This window comes from Lacerta agilis, chromosome 10 (genome assembly GCF_009819535.1).
Source record: "Lacerta agilis isolate rLacAgi1 chromosome 10, rLacAgi1.pri, whole genome shotgun sequence".
NCBI classification, from domain to species: domain Eukaryota; kingdom Metazoa; phylum Chordata; class Lepidosauria; order Squamata; family Lacertidae; genus Lacerta; species Lacerta agilis.
The window spans coordinates 55,488,834-55,514,182 of NC_046321.1; the positions used below are offsets into that span (position 1 = coordinate 55,488,834).

General features: G+C 42.5%; 1 protein-coding gene across 2 annotated transcripts in view; it reads right to left on the bottom strand.

Annotated features, from left to right (window-relative positions):
- The window catches only part of POT1 (protection of telomeres 1), a 63,495-nt gene that overhangs the window by 10,192 nt on the left and 27,954 nt on the right, over positions 1–25,349 (bottom strand). For both annotated transcript variants that reach the window (XM_033161756.1, XM_033161757.1), the window contains 7 exons: positions 21,049–21,179; positions 14,506–14,796; positions 12,217–12,372; positions 5,382–5,545; positions 3,986–4,062; positions 3,148–3,189; positions 1,742–1,898 (listed from right to left, as the gene is read on the bottom strand). In XM_033161756.1, coding sequence (XP_033017647.1) covers positions 1,742–1,898; positions 3,148–3,189; positions 3,986–4,062; positions 5,382–5,545; positions 12,217–12,372; positions 14,506–14,796; positions 21,049–21,179 — 1,018 coding nt within the window. The remainder of the gene's footprint in view (positions 1–1,741; positions 1,899–3,147; positions 3,190–3,985; positions 4,063–5,381; positions 5,546–12,216; positions 12,373–14,505; positions 14,797–21,048; positions 21,180–25,349) is intronic.

Consider the following 25,349-nt stretch of genomic DNA (forward strand, 5'->3'; position numbering starts at 1 on the left):
GAGAGCAAAGCAGCACCTGCTCCGTGCGTAGTCCCCATCCTCTCCCCTGAGGCCAGGAAAGGAGCAAGGAAGGTGATAGGCCGCTGGCAACGCAGCTTCCCCCCCCCCCCCCGGAGGCAGTGAAAGATTTTATTTTCTTGGGCTCCATGATCACTGCAGATGGTGACAGCAGCCATGAAATTAAAAGACACCTGCTTCTTGGGAGAAAAGCAATGACAAAGGTAGACAGTATCTTAAAAAGCAGAGACATCACCTTGCCGACAAAGGTCCGTATAGTTAAAGCTATGGTTTTCCCAGTAGCAATGTATGGAAGTGAGAGCTGGACCGTAAAGAAGGCTGATCGCTTTTGAATTATGGTGCTGGAGGAGACTCTTGAGAGTCCCATGGACTGCAAGAAGATCAAACCGATCCATTCTGAAGGAAATCAGGCCTGAGTGCTCACTGGAAGGGCAGATCCTGAAGCTGAGGCTCCAATACTTTGGCCACCTCATGAGAAGAGAAGACTCCCTGGAAAAGACCCTGATGTTGGGAAAGATGGAGGGCACAAGGAGAAGGGGACGACAGAGGACGAGATGGTTGGACAGTGTTCTTGAAGCGACTGGCATGAGTCTGACCAAACTGCGGGAGGCAATGGAAGACAGGAGTGCTTGGCATGCTCTAGTCCATGGGGTCACAAAGAGTTGGACACGACTAAATAACAACAATTAAGAAGCCAAGCTAATATTAGGGATGAAGGAATCACTCTCGGCCTTCTATATGAAAATCTCTCAATAAAAAAATGGGGGAAGGGAACTCCCTGAAATGCTTGCAAGCTTCTCCTGTCTGTCAGTCAATTTGCCCGATACCATAAATGTCACCCACCACACAACAAAGCAAAAACACCTTAAGGTAAAGGGACCCCTGACCATCAGGTCCAGTCGTGTCCGACTCTGGGGTTGTGGCGCTCATCTCGCTCTATAGGCCGAGGCGTTTGTCCGCAGACAGCTTCCGGGTCATGTGGCTAGCATGACTAAGCCGCTTCTGGCAAACCAGGGCAGCGCACAGAAACGCCGTTTACCTTCCCGCTGGAGCGGCCCCTATTTATCTACTTGCACTTTGACGTGCTTTCGAAATGCTAGGTGGGCAGAAGCTGGGGCCGAGCAGCGGGAGCTCACCCCGTGGCAGGGATTCGAACCGCCGACCTTCTGATCAGCAAGCCCTAGGCTCTGTGGTTTAACCCACAGCGCCACCTGGGTCCCAAAAACACCTTACCCAGTGAAAAATAAAATAAAAGTAATACAGTGGACCCTCCGGATACGAACTTAATTCATTCCAGGGGTCCGTTCGCACCCTGAAAATAATGTAAATAGAGTCACACTTCTGTGCACACGCATGCGTATACACTTCCGGGTTTGCCGTGGCCGTAACCCGAAGATTCCATATCGAGGGATACATAAGTAGATGTACGACTGCATTTGCTATTTGTGCAAGGGCAAATTAAACATTTGTTAATAATAAACAAATCTTTACTGTGCACATTATATTTTAACAGCAGTGAATTTTTAAGGTGCTAATATCATGTTCCTTTATCTAGACAGGCACTTCAGCACATTTTTAGGGTGGAATATATAATGACAAAAGGATACGATAACCAGCTCTTGACATTGCTGTACATCCCAGTTTCACTGATCCAAAAATCTAGGAAACTATGTAAGCAACATCTCCAACTCAGCATGAGAGAAAAATGTATCGTGGCACTTACAACAAATTGCACCGGGGACAATGAAGTTTAACAGACTGATGAAGCTTTTCAGGTTCAAATTGTCTCAGCTTAGCTCTGATGCGATACGGCTGAGGACTCCTGCTGTTCAAAATAGTACTCAGTGCAGTCACATCAAAATGCTGGTGATCTCTCAGCACTGTAAAACACAAAGATATCAAGGCTTGCACTGATGTGAACAAACATAAAATGAGAGGAAAACAGCAGCTCAGAAGTAAATTTAAACAAAGCTTTATTAAATTACTGGAAGTTTGAATTAGCCTGATCCTCCATTGCCTTTTCCCTTCCCTTTTCCTATGAAGAAATCCTTCTGGGACCCCACATTTAAACTCTTCCCTGGTCTCCTTGCTGGCCCTAGCAGGACCAACTTGGCCAGTTAGCCCTGGCAATCACTTGATGTTTACTGAACTGGGTTCCCCCGCCCCAAAAAAATGACCCTGATTTTTTTGAATTTTACTGATATGGATGGTACATTTATGTTGCATTTTATGCTGTTTTTAAGTTGTTTTTAATCAATGTTTTATATTTGTTGTTAGCCGCCCTGAGCCCAGTTTTTAAATCGGGAAGGGCAGGGTATAAATAAAATTATTATTATTATTATTATTATTATTATTATTATTATTATTATTATTATTATTATTATTCATTCTGTGGTCTGGACATGACAATTCTGAATATGCACTTATGTGAATAGACACTTCATGTTTTGAAATTAAAAATACACAAATCTGTTATATCCAGCTCTTTACCAAACTAAGATTGGGCACACCCTTGCCACGCACAACTGATGGCCTAACAGGCAGAAATATGAAGTGTTTCGATGGGTAAAACCAATTTATTTCTGATCCATGTCAGTTTTGCATGTGTTCACTCATAAGTCTGTATACGCAACCTCATCTGCTACTTTTTTAATCCACCCAAAATGCATCCAAATAAGTGTTTAAAACTTTCCCCATCTCAAAATGTGGATTTCAAAACATATTTTCACGTGCGTTTCGAAAACATATCGTGTTACGTTTTGAGCAGAGGACAGTGCTGGGATATTTGGAAAGTGTCAATCTGATGGATATTACGTTTCGATCAGCATGTTAGTCAGGGAGATGCGGATCAGGTCAGTACCTATTAAAATTTGCAAAGTTCAAATATCTCAGGCCTCCCTACTATCAATACAAAAAATGCCTTAGCTGAGCAGAATGTTAGTTCTATTGATTTTCTATTCTGCTGCAGTTTCCCATGGCACACTCTGAGACATTCAAGAAGGGGGTACAACCTGGAAAAGTGGGGTTGGTGAAGCACAGAGTGCTTCAGGGGAGAACACATTGCAAGAAACAACACTGTACAAGAAGAGCTTCTTTGGATCAAAGGTATACTGCATCTATGAGTCCTACCTGTAACTGATAACTGATGGCATCCTTCTGAACAAGATCCTACTTTAAAAAAAGAAAAGAAAGGGGGAATTAATTTTGTCCCACTTACATCTCCCTGTAAACTGCAAGAGACATCAATATGCCACAACAAATTTCAAAACAGAGTGAAACGTCTTGTTTTAAGATGACAAGAAGCTGTATGTTTGAGCAACAGCATCCATGAGCTTTGACTACTTACAGTGTTATCATTTAATTTTTATTTATAAGAGTATTTTCAAAATTCCAACTCATTAAATTATTCCTACATTGCAGGGGGTTGGACTAGTTGACCCTTGAAGTCCCCTGCAATGGTACAGTTCTATGATTCTTAAAAAGTATGATAGTGTACAATGAAATCACTAACATATGATAACATTATAAAATCTTTAAAAAGAAAAAAGAGATCTTTTTAGATATGATCAATCATGATTCACATGTAGATTACATATTCCATTTGGTAGAAAATGTAATCTGGTCCCAAATAACCTGATATGAGGTGCAAAATGTTGCCACCTGCTTGTCACTTAAACTTCCTACAATCTTAGGATACATTTTCTTACCCGAGATGACAGAGAAAACAATTTTGCACATAAACAAAGAAAGCAAACTATCTTGCGTAATTCAGCCATTTTTTTATCAGCTGTTGAGATCAAAGAAGTCCATGATGGACCACAGCTCACGTCCACACATTTTTGCGGTTTTCTGAATATTTTTATCTCGCGTTAAAAGAAACGGGAGACAACTCCATAAAAAGAACATGGGAGTACTATACTATAAAGCGAGGAAGACAGAGCTGAGTGTTGTTTTCAAGTTTATTTACATGTAAAGTAAGCATTCTCGGATTCTGAAGGACTTTCTGAAGACTCATCCTCCATCAAGTCTACAGAGTTCAGGAATCTGAAAATGAAAAAGTTTTTGAAGAAAATAATCAAAACACAGGAGTAAACAAATAAATAGCCTTGCAGATGGGATTTTGTTTAACTCACATGAAATCTACTGTTTGTGCTTCTCATTCCATTGGGGTGGGACCATGTTCAGTAACAGAATTTGAACATGCTGCAATGACTCCCTGAATTCCCATGCTAATACAGCCAGATTGTTAGCGCTGCTGGACTTGAGTTTTAAAAACACAAAGTAGTACTGGCATGCACTGATAAAATGATAGCATCCCCCTAAAAGACAAGGCCTCGAAACACAGCTATTTTTCTGTGGTTCCTTAATGTTGCTTGATTTTTATTCTATGCACGATCATACCACAACAATGGCTCTTATGCATATTGATTCATTAGAATAACATGCGTATAGAGTTTAGAAGTAACCATCACAAAGAATACTGGGAAACAAAGGCTGCCCATTAGTAAAATGAAAGGCTTCTCTCATTCCCTACTCTTCTTCCAAATGACAGCTGTCTTGAATTATGGTTGCCAAAGTTGTTGAGCAATTTAGGGAAATCGTCAAAAGCAACATGGGTTGCCATACGTCCAGATTTCCTGGGACATTTTTGCGATTTCTGCCTGGACACTGCTTCCAACTGCAGTATTCTACAGGTGAAACTCGAAAAATTAGAATACTGTGGGAATGTCCATTTATGTAAGCAATTGTTTTCATTAGCTACTGGAGTTTAATATATGAGATAGACTCATGACATGCAAAGCGAGATATGTCAAGCCTTTGCTTGCTATAATTGTGATGATTATGGCGCACAGCTGATGAAAACCCCAAAGTTGAAATTGTTAATTTGGGGTTCTCATCAGCTGTACGCCATGATCATCACAATTATAACAAATAAAGGCTTGACATATCTCGCTTTGCATGTCATGAGTCTATCTCATATATTTGTTTCACCTTTTAAGTTGAATTACTGAAAGAAATGAACCTTTCCACGATATTCTAATTTTTCGAGTTTCACCTGTAACTATGTCCGGGAAATTCCGGGCATATGGCACAACCCTATCTTGAATTCTATTTACAGTGGTACCTCGGGTTACAAACACCTCAAGTTACAAACACTTTGGGTAACCCAAACATCAGACTCCGCTAACCCAGAAGTAGTACCTAGGGTTAAGAACTTTACCTCAGGATGAGAACAGAAATTGTGTGGTGGCAGCGGGGGGCCCCATTAGCTAAAGTGGTACCTCAGGTTAAGAATGGTTTCAGGTTAAGAACGGACCTCCAGAATGAATTAAGTTCATAACCAGAAGTACCACTGTACTTACTTCTTTATATCCTCAACATCGGCGTGGCCTTCCGGCAGGCTTGTAATCCCACGGCCGTAGGTGGTACCACCATGAAGATGAAATTGTAGATATGAAACATCGGGCTCACCTTCCGGACTTTGGAATTTTGCATGCAAACTGTACAATCTAATAAAGCTTCCAACCTTGAAATATATAAAACAGTTATTTCAGAAGGCAAAACAAGACTCATTGTTTTCATCTATAAAAGAGATTTAAGAAAGATGATGCCGTGAAACTAGACCGCACTGTGCCAGAGATAACTTTTTTCAGAATATGTTGTCTCCTTTTTAGCATACAAATTGCTTTCAGAACTTTTTGTTCAAAACCAGCACGTCAATAAAATAAAATACCACACGAGTTTATATCGTACCACCCTTTAGAAAATAAACTCAGAACAGCTTACAAAAAAAGAAACGTAAAATACATTAGCACACCATAAAACAGTTCAAATTACTAAAACTGATTTTGCGTGTTAAAACCAGGACCAGGATAAAACAACTCAGCATATAAACAGGGGTGCAGAATTTTCACCCCACAGTAGACGTTCAGTTAAACAAAATAAAAGCTCACCTAAAACTTAAAGGAGAAAGGACCAACCGAATCTCTATGGTTGTGGATATGATTCACAGCCAGGGTGCAACAATAGAAAGGGCCCTGTCTTTTATGTATCAAGCAGCAGTCTGCTAATTTTTCATTCAATTTCCATTCAGTTAAGTCAAGTCAGCTTCCAACAGTTCCTATAGGAACCCAAGGTCTTCTAGTTGCTGCTGGACAAGCAAGGTCAGGGATGGTGTCTAGTAAACATTTAATTACTCAGAATCGCATTAATTAACTGGAGATGTTTATTTATCGTTGTGGTGGATTCTTAGTCACCTAAATATAGGTGAATCTCCCCCTTTTTCCTTTTAGCACCCTGCCAAGGGATCTCTCTCTAAAAGCTGTTGCTGCTTCCTTTACCATCCATTAGATGGTGTTAATGTATCACAGACACTTTCTGCATCTCAGTGAGAGCAGAACACCCTGCCTCACAGAGATAAAACCACATAAAAATTAGGACTCATGGATTTTCAGCAACTGGCCCTTTTTTTACTCCAAAATCCTTCTTTATGGACAATTCTTGCGGCAGAACAAAAAAAATATTCTTAAAGGGTGATCTTTATAGCTACCGGGCAGGCCTTGAAAATGGAAGTTTGCAGCAATGTTATTAAGGCACATCTTATGGCAGCATAACTCAAAGAGAGAGGTTTGCCTCTATCGAAATCTATGTCTCTGAGGCAAAGAACCATGCAATTAGTTCCATGTGTGTAAGGGGATGCAAACTAAATGCTGCATTTCTCCCTTGTGGCATGCAGACATCTCTAGAAGCCAAGGGGGATTTCATAAGCAGTTTGGCATAGGTTTCTGTCACTCAATAGGGCGAGGGGCGTTGAAGTCCTACTGGTGCATGGAAAATGGATATAATCTCCCTGAAACCTTTGGGCTTTGCAGGATAACATACAGGACTTGTAGCTCAGCAACATCTGATCATCCTCTGACAACAGGTCCAACGGTCAGGATGGGCACTGTAATTCAACCAAATCAGTGTGGTAGGGGGCACCATGTTTGCTACCCTGGCAAAGTAATCCTCTAGACCCTAGCCTATAAAACAGAGGTAGGCAACCTAAGGTCCGTGGGCCAGATGCGGCCCAATCGCCTTCTAAATCCGGCCCGCAGACGGTCCGGGAATCAGTGTGTTTTTACATGAGTAGAATGTGTCCCTTTTATTAAAAATGCATCTCTGGGTTGTTTGTGGGGCCTGCCTGGTGTTTTTACATGGGTAGAATGTGTGCTTTTATTTAAAATGTACCTCTGGCTTATTTGTGGGGCATAGGAATTCATTCACACACACACACCCCAATATATATAGTCTGGCCCACCACGTGGTCTGAGGGACGGTGGACCGGCCCACGGCTGAAAAAGGTTGCTGACCCCTGCTATAAAACCTCATTCATTCAAAGCATTTGTATCACACTCTTCAGCCAGAAAGGCTTACACATCAATTTAACTGGTAACCACCAACTAGTGCAATCTAAAAAGTTACAGCCCAGAAAAAGGGGAGAGAAGGGAAGATGAAATCAAGCAAACTTATGTTACCAGGTTCTCATATGAATCAACCAGGGTGGAAGCAGACTGCTCCAAGTTCTAAAAACAGGCCTGGTTGGGCCCTTGAGAAAAGGCTTGGTTGCCCTACCCTCCTTTAGGGGTCTGCAGCAGGAGGCTGTTGCTCTTGCAGGGTGGGGTCTTGGCCTTCTGGAGCTAACTGGAATCTGCTGGCCTGGCTTCTCTTTACTTTTTCCAGGAGATGGATAAGTAATTGAAGAGCTTCTTTAATCACATCCAGCATGCCATATTATTGCCTCCCCGTTTTTAAATAGTAGAGGCCCCACAACATGAATTGCTTTTGAAGCTCCACTCAGTTTCGGAAGATACTTGCTGTGCAATGTTGAGAATTCACAATTGTTAAAGAATAATCGTTCAAACTATAAAATAATAAAATTATATTTTATTTCTAAAAGAAATGTTTTGTATCTATCTTTTTTGCTATGTCTTGTTTACATCTAATTAAGCAAAGCTGATGCAATCAGGGTTTTTTTTAATGTTCACAATCTCATAACATAGCTGGGCAAATCAGCAGAGGTTGTAGTCATGTAACAGTATGTGCAATTTAAGTATTTTCCGTTGGAGGGCAGCATTGTATACTTCTAGCTTGTAAAGAGCAAATTCTAATCATGAGTCTGCATACACCCACCCACACAAAACCAAGCTAGTTTTGTGATTAAAAATCCATATAAAAATTGGGTTGGATGCAAAGACAATAACCACCAGTGCTATTCCGCAAATGCTTGTACAAATGCTAGGCAGAAGAGTTAGCTCAGGTTGTTACTACAGTTACATTAAGTGGGATGACAAACAAAATTTGGCAGCGTGGCGTATACTTGGCAGGATCGCTGTTCCAGCCAGCCAGCCATGTTCTCTTTGGTAAAAGCCAAAAAGAGGGAACCCACGCAGGCAGAACAGTTGAAGGACTGAGCGTACTCAGTGGGCATGGAATGGCCACAGACCATTGCAGGGTGGGCGAGGAATGGATGCTTTAGTTGAGATTCCTGCCTTTCAGGAAGTTGGCCCAGATGACCGTTCCAACTCTACAATTCTATGATAATATTGTCCAATCTCCACATTTAGAAGAAGCAGGACACAGCCGAATTCCCATGGAGGTTGTCTGGTGCCTTCTCTCTCATTTTGTACTATGCCATGCCCCATGTTGCATTAGGGCCACATCCCCACTGCATCTATTTTGTGAATGGAGCCCACAACATTTTCAGAAAATTCACAATGGGCCTGCTGGTCTAAAAAGACTGGAGAGGTCTTCCAGCTGTAATGGACCACAAATCTAATCGCTCTTGACTATTGGCCATGCTGTCTGGGATGGTGTTGGCTACAAACGGCCTTTACCAATGATGCATAAATACTAAACTCTGTATACAGCATGAGCATATGTTGAAGCATGGTCTACAAATACTAAAATAAATATTATTCTGGTGCACAGCATACCCATGTGCCATGCAACACGAGGCTGGAAAGCATACAAGACCTGAAATGTAAATATAATAATCAATACCACTAACCTATTTTCATCAGTAGCAAATAAAAAGCAGCAACATAATTTACCATTCAAGTAGCATGCAATTTAGTGAAATTAAAGTTTTGCATTGCATTCAGGGGAAAAATATGCAATCTTTTAAGACAAACTGCTGTTGGCAGGAACACAGCGATATAAATTTCACACTGTGCTGTTATTAAGTGAAACATAATGTACTTCCACTACCCAGTTTTCCAATATTTTCTGTTTCTCATGTGCCTTCACACTGAGCACCAAGTTTTCAAATATGTATCATTTAAAAATAAAATCAAACATGTCATTTTCATACAGACGTCGCTATTGTCTTTGTGGCAGCACGACAGCACAAAGCAGATTTATACGTTAAACCACCATTTCCAAACTCCAGCTGTTACTGCAAAAATGAACATTTTGCTATTGAACAGAGTCACCTGCCATTTGACCAACAATTTACACAGCAACTCAATCCCGAAGGAATTTCAAATGCAGAAAAGGGGTTAAAAACCACACCTATGGCTGTGGCCTTTGCTCAGGAAAACAGTTTAACATGTATATTTCAGTTTGAAAAAACAACACAAAAGTATGACGGAGGCTTGCTACCATGCAAGAACCATGTCCCGTTCCCAGAAGAAGCAGAAAAGGCTGGAGGGAACAGAAACACCGCCTCCCGATAAATGATGCAATAAGTAGAGCAAGACGTCTAGCATAAGCAACTGGCATAGGCCACTGGTGCTGATGCACACATCCTGTACTGAACATTAGATTCTGGCACTGGAAAGGGAAGTAAAGTAAGACCTTGGTTCTTGAACTTAATCTGTTCTGGAAGTCCGTTCGACTGCTGAAACCGTTCGAAAACCAAGGCGCAGCTTCCGATTGGCTGCAGGAGCTTCCTGCACTCAAGAGGAAGCCGTGTCAGACGTTGGGCTTCTGAAAAATGTTCACAAACCAGAACACTTCCGGGTTTGCGGCGTTCGGCAACTAAGCCGTTCGAGAATCAAGGCATTACTGTACTGAGCCTGGTGGCTGCAAACGTTTGCTTTCTTTATGCCCACCTGCCCCACTATGGCTTGAGCCCTGTTCCCTAACAGTGACATTGTGCCGGGGCGCTGAGGAGTTGCGGACAAATGAAAAAGGCGGCGCTGCAGCCCTCTGGCTCTTTTCAGCAACGGGCTCTAAAGTTCTTGCTTGCTCCTGCCCAGTAACCCTAATGGGGGTGATACAGTTGCCAAGATGATGCCAGGGGATTTTTTTTTTGCCAAGGTGGCACTGCCACAGCCTACCAGGGCAGCTTGCCTAAGGCCCTAGGAGAAAGAGCGGACAGAGAAAGGAAGCCAATGGCTTTTCTTGGGGCTGTATAATTTCTATCCCTTCCAGCGTTCTCCGTCCATGTTTGGAATTATTACTGTAGTAGCAGTAGTAGTACAGTCATACCTCATGCTGCGAACGCTGCGGGTTACGTTTTTTTGGGTTGCACTCGTGCCGAACCCGTAAGTACCGGAACGGGTTACTTCCGGGTTGCAGCGCTTTGTGCCTGCGCAGAAGCACCGAATCGCGAACCGCACGTGCACAGAAGCGGCGCTGCGGATTGCAAACGTGCCTCCTGCACGGATCACGTTCGCAACCCGAGCGTCCACTGTAGTAACAACAAGAACAGAATTTATATACCGCCATATACCTGGAGGTCTCGGGGAATTCTTAATGCAGAGCTCTCACACGGTGAGCACAATGTATAATGAGAAGCACCTTACAATTAAGTTGTAAGGAAAGTCTGTACATAGGAAGTATTTATATGGAATAACTAGTTGGGGGGCCCATTCAAATACCGATAAAAGACTTCTCTGGCTCATCCAACAACTGCATCAAGGGGACCTCATGCAAGTGAGACTGGGCCTTCAAGGCGCCCTCTCACAGGCAATTCTAACTAACAGAGGTGTCAGACAAGGATGTATACTGGCACCCTTCCAATTAAATTACTATATAAATAATCCGTGATATGGCATCCCCTCCTTTTTTGCCCCCACCCTTGGGAATCGTAAAGTGCCAAATCTGCTCTACGCCGACGACTTAAGTTTTGTTATCTCAGAACAAAATCAGATTTAAAAGGATGCTGGTTAAATCTGGACAGTTGTGTGAAAAAGAGCATCTACTAAAAATTAACTACGATAAAACCGAGGTCACTGTATTTGGTAAGAGGACTACCAAGTCCAGGTGAACTCTAGACGGTCACACCCTAGAGCAAGTACCCAGATTTAAATATCTAGGATTACTTATTGATGGGAAGTCATCATGGAAACCCGATCTGGAAGAAATTAAGCTAATATCTGGCCATTCTACTGGGCAGCTATATAGGTTCTTCCATTCAAATGGCGGGCAGCTAATCAACCCAGCTATTAAGAGCTTTGTCTCTAAAATTATCACCCAAATGCTCTATGGGGCTGTGATATGGGAAAGTGGCTTTAATCTGAAATAGAGACCCCACAAAATAAATTTAGGAGGCAGATTTGGGGGCATCCCTGCCGCACACCGGCAGCCGACTTCAGAGCCGAGTTGGGCCTCCCCTCGCATGCAGCCAGAATTGATCTAGCCTATCTGATATACTGGTGTAGGCTAAATGCCTTTGAGGATTATACTAAGCTCTCTGCAAGTTAGAGCAACTAAGGACAGGGGGCTGGGTACAAAAGTGCCAAGATACACTTCAGCAACATTACTTAAAACTGTTCTCGTTCCTTGAGAATTATCAATATTTCAAAGCCACTTAAGAAATGGTGGACTGCACATTCAAACTGTTATTAATGGCAGTTTTAATGAGCAATAGGCTTTTAAAGAGTATAAAAATATTGCTTTTAACGGGGACTACAAATTAAACTATGTTTTATCTCATTTACAAGAAATAATTTAAAGTCACGGAAGACATTTCGCCTATGTTCACAACTGCATGATACCACAATATCTGGAATAAAGCTGCTTAATTAGGAGAACACTTATTTGTGGCATATTAAAGCAATTAGTCTTTTGCGGGCGGGGGGTGGGTTCGAAGGTTTGGCGTGCTAGGAGGATTGAACAAGATAAAAGTACACAATTTAAATAAATATAGAGCTGGGTAGCTAGCTTCTGGTGAGATCACACACATAACGCAAAGCATTGCTGAGGACTTACCTTCAGTGATTTTGCCAACTGGACATGATTATCGTAAACGACAACATCCACTGTCAGGTTTCTTAGTCGATGAATGAGAACTTTGTCGCCTTCAAGGTCATCTTCTTTAACAAGCACCTTCCAATACGGAAAGGGACATTTTGTGCCATCCCATACCTGATATGAAACAAAATTCACATAAAACTGGCACATTTTTACTTTTCCAGATTAAGGCTGCAATTCTAAGAACATTTGCTTTAAAAGGGTTGGCCAAAGCCAATTGAGTTGACTTTGAACTAACTGCGCTTTTTTTTTTTTCCAACTTCTGACTGAAGGCCCTTGCGTGGCTCCTGAGGGTCTTATTTCTAGGTTACAAGATGATTGTACAGGAAAGAATTTTGGTGGCCAGAACTTCCAGTGAACAAATGGAAACACTTGGCCCTTAGGATCTCACCTTGAAAATGAAGCCAAAGAGATAACTAGAACATGCATAATATATATACACAGAAAGGACCTGCAAAATATTTTTCAACCTTTTTTTATCTTGCTAGTGATAATTCCACTTTTTAATAAGTTGCATTTTCAAAAGGGAAGGGAAGGTCATCTCCTACCTAAGCATTACAATACTTCAATTTACCAGTTCAAACAAAGTGTGATAGGACTATCCAGCACTGTGATGTGACCAGACACAAGGAAAAATAAGCTTTAAATCACATTACCTTCAGCTTGTTTGTGAAGTAAAAATTAATTAATCGGGTTTCATGGGTTTCTCTGCCCCCCTGCCTCCAAAATTATTACCTCTTTTAGATAACTGTATTTATTTTCTGCTATTTGTTCCTATGAATTTATTTACTTTAAAAAATATATAAACCCTAGCAGTTAGTAAATTCCTGGCTGCATCTTGTTTGATTCCCCCCATATCATTGGAATGGTCATTTGTGTATTTCAGAATAAAAATATCCATTGTCATATAGTACCCTAATAATCTAATCAATAGTAATCATTTAACAAAGCAAAATTTCAGCCTCCCCTCCTCTGTACTTTACAACTTTTGGTCTGAAGAGCCAAGCACTGTATTCCTTTTTTTATTTATCTTTTACTGAAATTTTCAAATGTATGGGTGAATGCCCAAATGATGAGGCTATCACCACTGAAAATGCTGAAATTTCTGCATGTGTCTGGTTAATGGTGCAAAATACAGAAACAGAGCACTGAATGTGGTCAGTCACCCACGATGTAGCGTGCATCTGATGTTTTGTGGCATCTCATGGGAAAACTACATGTTACACCAGTCACGTGGCCTTCAAGTGCAATTCTAATTGCATGATCCAGTCTGCACTGGAAGACAAAGGGTTACTCCTATGTACCTCTCCTTATGCCAGGGTTTCAATCTGGATCAATGCTTACCCGCCCTACAAGCTATTTGAAGAAGGGGGTGGTGGATGGGAGAACGAATTGTTCTCCTCAAATACTTCACACATTAAGCTAAGGGAGAGCGGTAGCTCACTGGCAGAGCACATGTTCCCTACAGAAGATCTCAGGTTCAATTCCTACCATCTCATTGCGGCACCAGGTAGTAGTCCTTATTGAAAACCTGGAGCTGCTGCCAATCAGTGTAAACAAATACTACAGCTTCTTATATTTGTGTATAAAGCATGGCTGGCTGAACCATTCCTCCTAGGGTAGGGGTTGGGGAACCGTTTCTCAGTCCAAGGGTTGGATGAGGAACTGGCCACCCTTCAGCTATTTTTGGCAGGTGGTTAGGGGCTGCCCGCTTGTCCATCATTTGATGTCATTAGGTTGTCAAGTGATACCTTCAAAAGGGGCTCACTGTCGGAGCCAATCAGCTAACTTGCACCAAAGCAAGCCTCTCTGGAACTGTCTGTTTGCAGGTGAGGTTTGGATTCCAGGCCCAATTAGACCTACGAGACAGAGGTTCACCACCATTTTCTTAGGGGCCAAGAATACACTCTCTTGAGGTCAGCTCAATCGCCATGCTCTTTCCCTTATTCCCTCTGCTCCTTGCCAAACATTCCCAGAACAGATTGAAGGCATGGACTTGAAAAGTAAAATGTGCAAAAACCAGCTGATACATATAAATTTCCCATACCAATCTAACTACAGAGTTTCAATGTCAAGATTCGAATGTAGCAGCTCTAGGAGTGGAAAGTAAGAATTGTTTGGTTCTTGGCAGTGCTGCTAAGAAGGGAGAAAACTTACTGTGCATTAGTTATAACATACTGCCTTTATACTAACATGAAAGAGCTTTTGAATCAAAACATTTTGGGGCGAGCGGGGAGAGCAGCAAACCTTGAGAAGGTAGGAAGATCCGTCGACTTTTGCTTTTCCTACAAGCTGGCAAGTGAGATCAAAATACATAGGCGGCTGGATGCCAGACAATTTTGCCGCGACCGCAGAGTTTAAAAGATTAGATGCCACCCAAATGCGCAAGTCTTCTATTGTTTTTCTGTCTTCATCTGTAAATGTGAATAATTTGCTGGACGTTCGAGGAACCACTGGTGTTCCTACGGTGCCATCAAAGGTAAGTGCTGCAAATCCACTGCTGCTAATCCCTTGCAACTGCCCACTGAACTCTTTGATCTAGGCAACAAGAACAAAAAGGCAACACCGTAAGGAAAAAATAAAACTGTGCTGCTTTTTGAACTCAGCGGGGGGAAAGCCAATACGCAGGATGATTATCATATGCATTTGAACTAATTATCGCAAATTACAAGATGAAAGACATGTACCGGCTTAGAAGGCAACGAACGTCAGTCCATTCTTCTTTGAACACTCTGTTTTCTAACATGAATGTATTTGAAAAGTCTGACTCTCAACTTTCAAGATATTAGATTGGCAAAGCGCTCCACTGCCCAACATTCTTGGGGTGCATCAAGTGGAATCTAACCCATGCAAACCAGAGGTTAGTCCCAAAGGGGTGGGGACACAGGTGGCGCTGTGGTCTAAACCACTGAGCCTCTTGGGGTTGCTGATCAGAAGGTTGGCGGTTTGAAACCCCACGACAGGATGAGCTCCCGTTGCTCTGTCCCAGCTCCTGCCAACCTAGCAGTTCGGAAGCACGCCAGTGCGAGTAAAGAAATAGGTACTGCCATGGAGGAAAGGTAAATGGCGTTTCCATGCACCCTGGCTTCCGTCACGGTGTCCCATTGTGCCAGAAGTGGTTTAGTCATGGTTTGGCCACATGACCCGGAAAGCTGTCTGTGGACAAACGCAGGCTCCCTCGGCCTGAAAGCGAGATGGGCGCCACACCCCCTAGTTGCCTTTGACTGGAATTAACCGTCCAGGGGTCCTTTACTTTTTTACCTAGTCCCTAACGGTCAGGGGTCCCTTTACCTTTACCTTTTTAACCTTAATTTGAACATATGTGACTCTAATGAAAACACTGCTAACTTATTTGGTATGAACTCGTTGCAGTTTATTCAAGCTTCAAATGAATGGCAAAGAGTATTTTATGAAGGTCATTTGCTGGACAGTACAGAATGGTTGGGTGATCTGGTCCCAAGAAAATGTGTGTCAATAACTAGGGGTGCCCAAGCTTCGGAAGGCGGACATTCCTGACTCAAACATGACCACTCTAAAACAAATGATCAGAATATTTTTTTAAAATTTTTTTTTAAAGTATCAAAGGTGTTATTCAAAGAAACATAGCAAGTTTTAAAATTAATTAACTCCTGGGTAAAATAAACTAGGTAAACTCTCTCCCTCACTCCCAATCTCTGACATAGTTAAAAAAAGAAAACAAAAAGCAGCTTCTCTAACAAATATTGTGAAGCTGTGATAAATGGGTAGCTTCTGATTCTTTAGCTGACTTCAGCAATATATTCTATTACCGCTCAGGAGTGTATACTGACCAAGAAAAAGCAAAGTCTTGTTTCATCAGCTTTATGTATTTATTTGCAACAATAAGATTTGAAATAAATTGCCCCCTTTTGCTGCCTCCTGGTTCGAACTGACTCTCTAGACACATGTGTAGTGCTACATCTCCTCTCTCAAGACACTCAGAGTCTGCACAATTCCCTTACTGTAATTTTCTTTCCTACCCTCCCTTCCCAAAGAATCCCAGTGCCCTACTGAAATTAATAAGCATGACAGGGGAAGGTCATAGCTCAGTAGAAGAGCAACTGCCTTGCATGTAGACAGTCCCAATTTATTTTTTCTTTATTAAATTTGTATACTGCCCATCATCCATAGTTCTCAGGGCGGTTCACAGCATAAAAATGCAATATAAAAAACAGAAAATACATAATAAAAACAAGAACAAGAACAAGACAAAATAATAACCCCCCCAACACATTTAAGAGGGTAGCGGATGTTAAGTTTTTGCCTGGCACCTAAATATGTCTAATGAAAGCGCCAGCCAAATTTCAGGGAGAGCATTCCACAAACGGGGAGCCACTGCAGAAAAGGCCAGTTCTTGTGTTGCCATTCTCAGGATCTCCTGTGGAGGAGGCACATGAAGAAGGGCCTCAGTGGATGATTGCAAGGTCCAGATCAGTTCCTATGGAGAGAAGTGGTCCTTGAGGTATTGCAGTCCTGAGCCATCTAAGGCTTCATAGGTCAGAACCAGCACATTAAATTGGGCCCAGAAACTAACTAGCAGCCAGTGCAGTTGAGCTAGGAACAGTGTATACCGTCTTCCCCGGTGAGCAACGTGGTCGCCGAATTCTGCACCGGCTGAAGTTTCCGAACTGTCTTCAGAGGCAGCCCTACGTATAACGCATTGCAGTAATCTAACCTAGCAGTTACTGTGGCACAGATGGCAGACAATCCCTGGCATCTTCAGCTAGGGCTGGGAGAGACCCCTATCTGGAACTTTGGAGAGCTACTGCTAGTCAGCGCAGAGCAAGATGGACCAACACTGAGCAAGATGGACCAATGGTCACACTGGCAACCCCTAGCCTAATACGCTCTTGCCCCCGAACCCCCCCTCCCCACATTGCACATAAGAAATCAGCGCAGCAAATGTGCAGCGGCAAAATACTAACTCATGTATCAAGGTAAAGCAACCTGGAGCAGAATTAAACGCATAAGGTAAAATTTACTTCTGGGGTATAATGGTCCCCCTGCAGTGCTTTGTGATTTGTTTTTGGTACAGGCCAGAATGTTTGTTTGTTTATTTGTTTGTTTTGATATAGCAGCAAAAAAAAAAAAAAAAACCTACTGTGGTGCTTTTAAAGTGGAATATCCACACACAAACACTAAAACTTAATTTATTATACAGGTGAAAATGCTAAGTTATATTTTGAGAAGTTGATGGGGGCAGAATAGAACCCTGTTAGCTTTGAAAGAGAAATAATTATGGGTTCAGAGAGCACAGTTTCCCTAAGGCTAGCAAGGTAAGAGCTGAGGCAATATTTTAACCAAGGACTTTGCAACTTGCAATTTTCCCTGCTAAAGGATACCACCTCAATTACATGTACCTTATTAACGTAACAGAAAGAAACATAGCTAAGGGATTTGCATGCAAAAGGTCCCAGCTTGGCATCTCCAGGTAGGATTGGAAGAGACTTTGGTCTGAGACCATGGGAAACTGTTGCCAGTGTAGACCCTATTGAGCAAGCTGGACCAATGGTCTACCAATGTAAAGAAACTGTCTATGGTGCTACTGTTAAGCATTTTACAGAATTTACTGACACAAAGGGACAACTCATGCAGTCAAACCCACAACCAAGCCAGCACAGCTAAATACAGTTGTACCTTGGTTGCCGAACGCCTTGGAAGTGGTACGTTTCGGCTCCCGAATGATCGAAAACCGGAAGGGAGTGTTCCGATTTTTGAACTATTTTGGGGAGGCTGAACATCCAGCATGGCTTCCACAGCTTCCGATTGGCTGCAGGATACTCCTACAGCCAATCGGAAGCTGTGTCTTGGTTTTCGAACATTTCCAGAAGTCGAACGGACTCCTGCAACGCATTCTGTTCGAGAACCAAGGTACGACTGTACAGGCTTTTAAAAAAAATTATTACAAGGCATTCCAAATTATATGTACTAAAAGACAAAGTAAACCTTTTATTTTTCATTGCAAGAAGAATGTTCTGGATCCAAGAAAATGCAACTTTCTCAATAGATTGGGATGAAGAGGAGGAGGAGGAGGAGGAGTTTGGACTTTATATCCCGCCTTTCACTCCCCTTAAGGAGTCTCAAAGCAGCTAACATTCTCCTTTCCCTTCCTCCCCCACAACAAACACTCTGTGAGGTGAGTGAGGCGGAGAGACTTCAGAGAAGTGTGACTAGCCCAAGGTCACCCAGCAGCTGCATGTGGAGGAGCGGAGACGCGAACCTGGTTCCCCAGATTACAAGTCTACTGCTCTTAACCACTACACCATGCTTTCCCATTAACATTTAAAATTTAAAAATTAACATATTTAAACCTAAACGTTTAAAAACATACTAAATAACACTCCAATCTAGGTACCTTTAAAAATTGAATGTTTGACTCTAACTGCGATTTACGATCATGTGTGATAATGGGATAAGAAGAAATTCTATCACAGAAAAAAAGATTTTGCGTTGGAAGCACATTAATTAACTGAAATAATGGGCAGATATTTTACGTGCAACTTTCAGGCACTGAAAAGCAGGAAAATTATAATTTACTTAGGCAGCTTAAAACTATAATATTTAAGTAGCTTAATTAAACTTTTACTATTCTAAATTTGGCTGCCAGTTGAACCCTGACCGCAGCTAAATTGTATTCTCAGATAAATGGCTGCAAGATACTTACCCAGATACAACTGCCTTGAAGTGACCAAAGCTACATATTTAGAAACATGGTAGGAAAGCTGGCAAATATTTTTCTGCTTTCCACATGCTCTTAATCAAACAATTGTGGTTGAGCTAATGGGTGGAACTCAATTTATTGTAAATGTTTTGCTTATAAAGAACACACAATATGTGAACATTAACGGAACAGAAAAATGAAGTGTAGCACCCTGCTTTAAAAGTGTTCAACATTTGTTGCCATTTAAAAGCAACAAAACAAATTTGTGTTTTGTTTCATTGCCTTAAATTCTGGGTTATATCCAATGTTATGGGAATGGAAGGGTTAGGGTTGGTGCAATGTCCCCCCCCCCTCCAATTCTTTTTTTTTTCCAAAGTGGATTTTTTAATGATTATTATGAAATACTTTATTTTAGAATGAGCAAAGGGATTTCTGAAACTGCATAAGGCACCCCCAAACTTACGCGTCATTGGCTCGTGCATGACCACATATACAAGTGGCGTCGGGAAATAAATTAATGGATAGGAATTCATACCAGGAAATGGCAGGAGAGTGCTGGAGTCCTCGTGGCTCACGAGAAGACCCACCCCAGAGCCTGAAGAGGGCACCAGTGAAGGTGGAGGAAGCCCCAAAGTGGAAGCCCCTGAGGTGCAGTGGAGTTTTGTTTAGGCTGCTCAGCTTCCACACCTAACAGCTGACCCATGGGGTAGCACAGCAGCTGCCACAGCCACTTTCCTACACATCCTCCCGCCGGACCTAGAACTACAACGCTACATATTTTGGTCTGGATTGGAGAGATAGCAGGAGAGAAGGGGAAAGGTGTGTTTACAAGCTTTTTAGAGGGTGCTCCTCACTTATGCGACTTTGCTTATGCACACAGGGGCCTGGAATGTAACCCCTGCATAAGTGGAGACTTAAGATTTCTCTATTATAATGCTTGTTGTTGTTTAGTCGTTTCCGACTCTTCGTGACCCCATGGACCAGAGCATGCCAGGCACTCCTGTCTTCCACTGCCTCCCGCAGTTTGGTCAGACTCATGTTGGTAGGTTCGAGAACACAGTCCAACCACCTCATCCTCTGTCGTCCCCTTCTCCTTGTGCCCTCAATCTTTCCCAACATCAGAGTCTTTTTCCAGGGATTCTTCTCTTCTCATTATAATGATACACACAGTATAACCCTAAATTGCAAAGCAAAGATGCAATTCTACCGCTTGGGAGGATGCTGTCGCAAGAGAAGGAAGAAGGGTTCAAGGCCTTCCTTGCTTGTGGCTTTCCTCTCATTGGCATAGTTGGCATATCTGTTTCTGAACTCAGAGGACTGGGAGATTATACAGACCAACCTAATTTTGTTGCCATCCAATTCAAACTGTTGCAAATCTGTTGGATCCAAGATTCCAAGACAGAAATGCAAATGATGCACTGCTTCTGCATTTGATCAGATTACAAAACAAACAGAATACTTAGGGCTTGATGTTGGGAAGGTACCTTCAAATGTTTTAGAATACAGAATATATTTGGGTATCTGGCCAAGGAATACAGGCTGGGATTCCCTGACAAGCATTCCTGAAACATGGTTGCATGCACTTCTTTGTACAACAAATCCTCTAGCTCCTCTTGCTTCTTACCTACTTAAGTCTCCTCCATCTTCCACAGCATGTAAAAGAACTTGGTCTCCAAGCTGGTTTATAACAGTAATAAACAAATGAATGAACCTGATCTGTATTTGGAAATGCACCAAATGACCTGCTATGTGAAAGGACCAACCTTCAGTTTTAGAAGTCCATGATAAATATGATGACAAAAATTGAAGAAACAGAAATGGAAACTGACAGATCAGGAAAAGGCTGTTTAAATTTAATGTAGTGTTCACTGAGTTCTAATAAGGCTTCAGCTTAGCTGGTCTCAAGAGCTAGAGAGAAGCTTCACCATTACTGTCAACTGGATGCAAAAGAGACATTTGCATCAACTTCTCCCATAACCAACAGTGGGAGTCCCACATTCACAGAGAATTGCATCTCATCAATTTGGATGTAAAAGAATGGCCTGTTTTGCTCACAACGTACAACAGTCCAGCTTCCTCTCTACAATGAATGGCAAATACAGCAAAGGTACCTTTATTCTGTGAAATCGAACAATGTCACCATTCTTGTAGATTTGTGGAAGGGCATCTCTGTTTACATTAAAAAGCGAACATATCAGCTTGGCATCCGATTGGTCCACAATGGTTATCACTGAGCAATAATCTGTAAAGGAGAAAATATAGATGTAAAAAGTTGGCACCATATTTCTAAAAGCATAGATTCAATACATAATGGATCATGATGTCAGGTAACATCATGCGAATAAATACAGGGATGAGATTACAGGATTCAATAGGCTTTTAAGAAAGCAATACAATTTCCTAAGATTAGCCACGCCAGAAATTTTACACCTACCTCTGTTTAAAAAGTGCAGGCATTTTCAGTAATCTTGACATGTTGACAGATGTGAATGGGTTTGAAACTTTCAGGGCCGTCTTAAAGGGATCGGCTGCCCTGGCGCGACGATCCCTCGGCGCCCCCGGTGGGCCGCCTCTCCGCCCACCTCCCTCCCGCGCTGGCCGCCCCTCGGGAGGGGGGGTGGGCGAGCGGGAGATGAGGGGCATGGCGCTGCAAGCCGGCCGCCCTCCGGAGCCCCAGCTGGAGCGCTGGGAAGGGCACACAAAGCCCCGCGCCGCTCCAGCGCCACACCCCTCATCCCCCGAGGGGCGGCCAGCACGGGAGGGAGGTGGGTGAGTGGGGGATGAGGGGCGTGGCACTGGAGCGGCGCGGGGCTTTGCGCGCCCTTCCCAGCGCTCCAGCTGGGGCTCTGGATTGTAGCCGGCTTGCAGCTCCTCGCCCGCCGGCGCGCGAGCGCCTGCCCGCCCGCCCACGGGGGCGGGCGCGGGTTGGGGAGGGGGCGCCTGGTATGCCGGCGGGCTCGCGGGGGCGCCCCTGGGGGGCCTGGCGCCCTGGTGCACCGCGCCACCCAGCCCCTATGAGACAGCACTGGAAACTTTCATAAAATTACTAATAAATCTTAACATTGAAGAGAAAGTATTTTATTTAAATTCAAGGTATCAAGTGCAATGGTCAGCCAACCCTTTAACTGGCCAATGGTGACAACAGTACTTTCTTCTGTGACATGAGGCAAGGAGGAAGGGTTGCCTAGCTTGCAGTCTAGTTTTCATTCAGTACTGCTCCATTTCTTCAAATCTAGCTTAGGTGTTAGTCTCCGGGGAGCTAATAATTGCCAGTAGTGTGGCAAGTCTCCTTTTGCTTAGCTTTGCCCTCGCTTAAAACAGCCATATTAAAAGGGCAAATGGCTTAAACCACTCCCTATTCATGCAGAGTAAGAAGCAACAGACTGTTTATAGACTTTAGAGAGAGGCATTGCAGGGGGTTGAATTAAGATGACCCACGGGGTCCCTTTCAACTCTATGATTCTATCAGCACTCAAATCTATAACAAGTTTGGAGCACACCCTCATTGATACATATCTTCAACCCCCTTAAGAAGACCAAACAGTCGGGAGAAAAAAGTATGTTCTGCAAAAATCTTATAACTTTAATACACTAATATCCTGCCCTTCCTTTCAAAGGAGCGCACAGCACCAAAGGCATCAGTGATTAAAAAAAATAAAAAATACAATAAAAACATATTTAATACATCTAAAAATTTCTTATTATTATAACATTTATATTCCACATTTCCTTCAAGGTGCCCTTCTCGCCAAGTTAAGTGTCACAACAATCCTGTGAGTTAGGTTAGGCTGAGAGATGGTGACTGGCTCAAGGTCACCCAGTGAGCTTCAAGGAAGATTGAAGATTTGAAGGTCTTCCAGGTCATGGGTAGGCAAATTAAGGCCCGGGGGCCGGATCTGGCCCAATCGCCTTCTAAATCCGGCCCGCGGACTGTCCGGGAATCAGTGTATTTTTACATGAGTAGAATGTGTGCTTTTATTAGAAATGCATCTGTGGGTTATTTGTGGGGCATAGGAATTCATTCCTTTTTTTCTTTTTTTCAAAATATAGTCCGGCCCCCCCACAAGGTCTGAGGGACAGTGGACCGGCCCCCTGCTGAAAAGGTTTGCTGACCCCCGTTCCAGGTTTTATTCTAACAGTCTAACCCAGAGTGGTCCAACACGGCTCTCAGACTGCATGCAGCCCTCAAGGCTTTATTCTGGCAGCCCTCAGCAACTTTTGATGCCCCAGCCCTCACGGTGCCTTCCCAAAGCTGGTTAAGTGAGGCACTGGGCTTTGGGAAGGAGGCTTGAGGGTGCTCTGCCAGGTTTCTAGAGTTCTCCCGCCTCTATCCTAAAGCCTAGTTAATGCTTGCCCAGTCATTGATCCTCTAAGCACTACATTCCGTAACAGTATTGGGTATCAATGCCAATTTTCATATTCAGGACATCAACCTTTGAAAAATGAATTTCTAATGCAAAGGACCAATCTATTATTTCTACAAGGCTCTAGCAGAAACAACATGTAATGTTTGGACTAAAACAACACTACCGGTATGTTTCGATATAGTTTACTAGATTTCCCCATCATACTGGAAACCATTGACATTTTTAGATTGAATAGTGCTAACTAGATCTTAATGTGCAAAGAGATGAAAAATTAAACTTCCTGTTAGGTATTAGAAAAAATCTTGAGCAATTCACCTAATTTCCTCTAAGATTAAGTGTGAGTTGCCTTGGAGTTTTATTGCAAGGCCTGCTAATATCTCTAAGCCAAGCCTTTAATCAAAGAAGCCATGAATATAACAGTCTACAGTGTATATTACAAATACTTATTCGTAATTCTCTGCCACCACTACACAACACACTCTAGGATTACAGTTTAAATTAGTGAATTTTGAGACAGGAATGTCACTTTCAACAAATAGTTAGGGAATAGTTCCAATGAGGTGCTTTAAGCTACAAAAATATTTTTAGTTTTTTAGTTTTTTTACTTACTGTAAAGCAACTAATTCTCAAAGGATTAGTCCCGAGAAACAAGGCCTTAGAAGTATGACACTGAATTAGCTGCTTGTTTAACTTTGCAAATTATTTTCAGGAAATAGCATCAAAGTACAGTTAAGTGTGCCACAGAGGTGTAAAAAGCAAGTAGGAATAATACATTTTAGCAAACTCATTAAAATCTGACAACTTGTTTTAAACCTATATATTGTGTACCTCACTCTAATTAAAAAGGTGAAAAATTGCATGCTGGCAAGATATACAAGTTCTAAGGTAACTAAAATTTAAATCTTGATATTTTCAAACCTCGACAAATATACAGGCTGCTTCAAGTTACAGCTCTGTGCGTCACTTACAGGGTTATCTCAGTTCAGACAAGCAATACAGTACATTGTGCAAAATACTTTCACAAAACATGGGATCTCGCATCGCTTAAGGAGTGAAACCGTGTCAGTTCAACAGTGCAAAACTAATGCTAATACATCCTCATGGATTACCAGAATCTGGCACTGAAGTACAACAAATGCTTATAAAAATTCACTCTACCATATTCTTTTATAGTGTGTTGGGATAGAATGCATCTCCAAGGTGACTTTCTTTCCATAGCCTGAAGGCTCTTCTTAACACTCTAATAATCTCACCTTACATTTTTGTTTCAAAACATGTGGGATTGCAGAAAACAACAACAACTTGAAAGCAAACAGCTTGCATGGCTCACAGACCTGAAACCAAAGGAAGATTCCAACCAATGTGTTGTTGTTGTTGTTTCTGGTTATGGATTTAATTCGTTTCAGGGTGCTATGTGCACCCTGGAAAATCCGTAACTAGAGGCGCCGCTTCTGTGCATGCAGTGAAACCCGGAAGTATACACTTCCGGGTTTTCCGCGGCCGTAACCTGAAGATTCCGTAACCTGGAGGTTTCGCAACACGAGGTACCACTGTATCTGTATACTGCCCTTCGTCTGTACCTGTAGATCATGTTCTCATGCCTTAACTGTTAAAGAATCTGTCTCATGGTTTTGGATATAGGGAGTTAGCCTGTCCCAGGTACCTTATCACATCAGGTGGGCTGGAATATTTATATCCACTTATGCTTCTTACTGCATATGAAATTGTATTTTTAAAGTCCTACACCTCTGTGATGATATGCCAAATGTTAAGGTAAAAAAAGGTGAAGGACCCCTGGATAGTTAAGTCCAGTCAAAGGCGACTATGGGGCTGCGGCGCTCATCTTGCTTTTCAGGCAGAGGCAGCTGGTGTTTCCACTGAGACCAACAGATATCTAGTTTTATATGCATGCCAGAAGCAGCTTGCCAACCGCGATATATCTGCAATGCTAGCTTTCGAGCAAGTGGAACACAGTTGGTACCCAGCATGAGCAAGGTGACAGGATGGGTTCTGCTGGTCATGCCAACTTTCCTATTACATCGCCC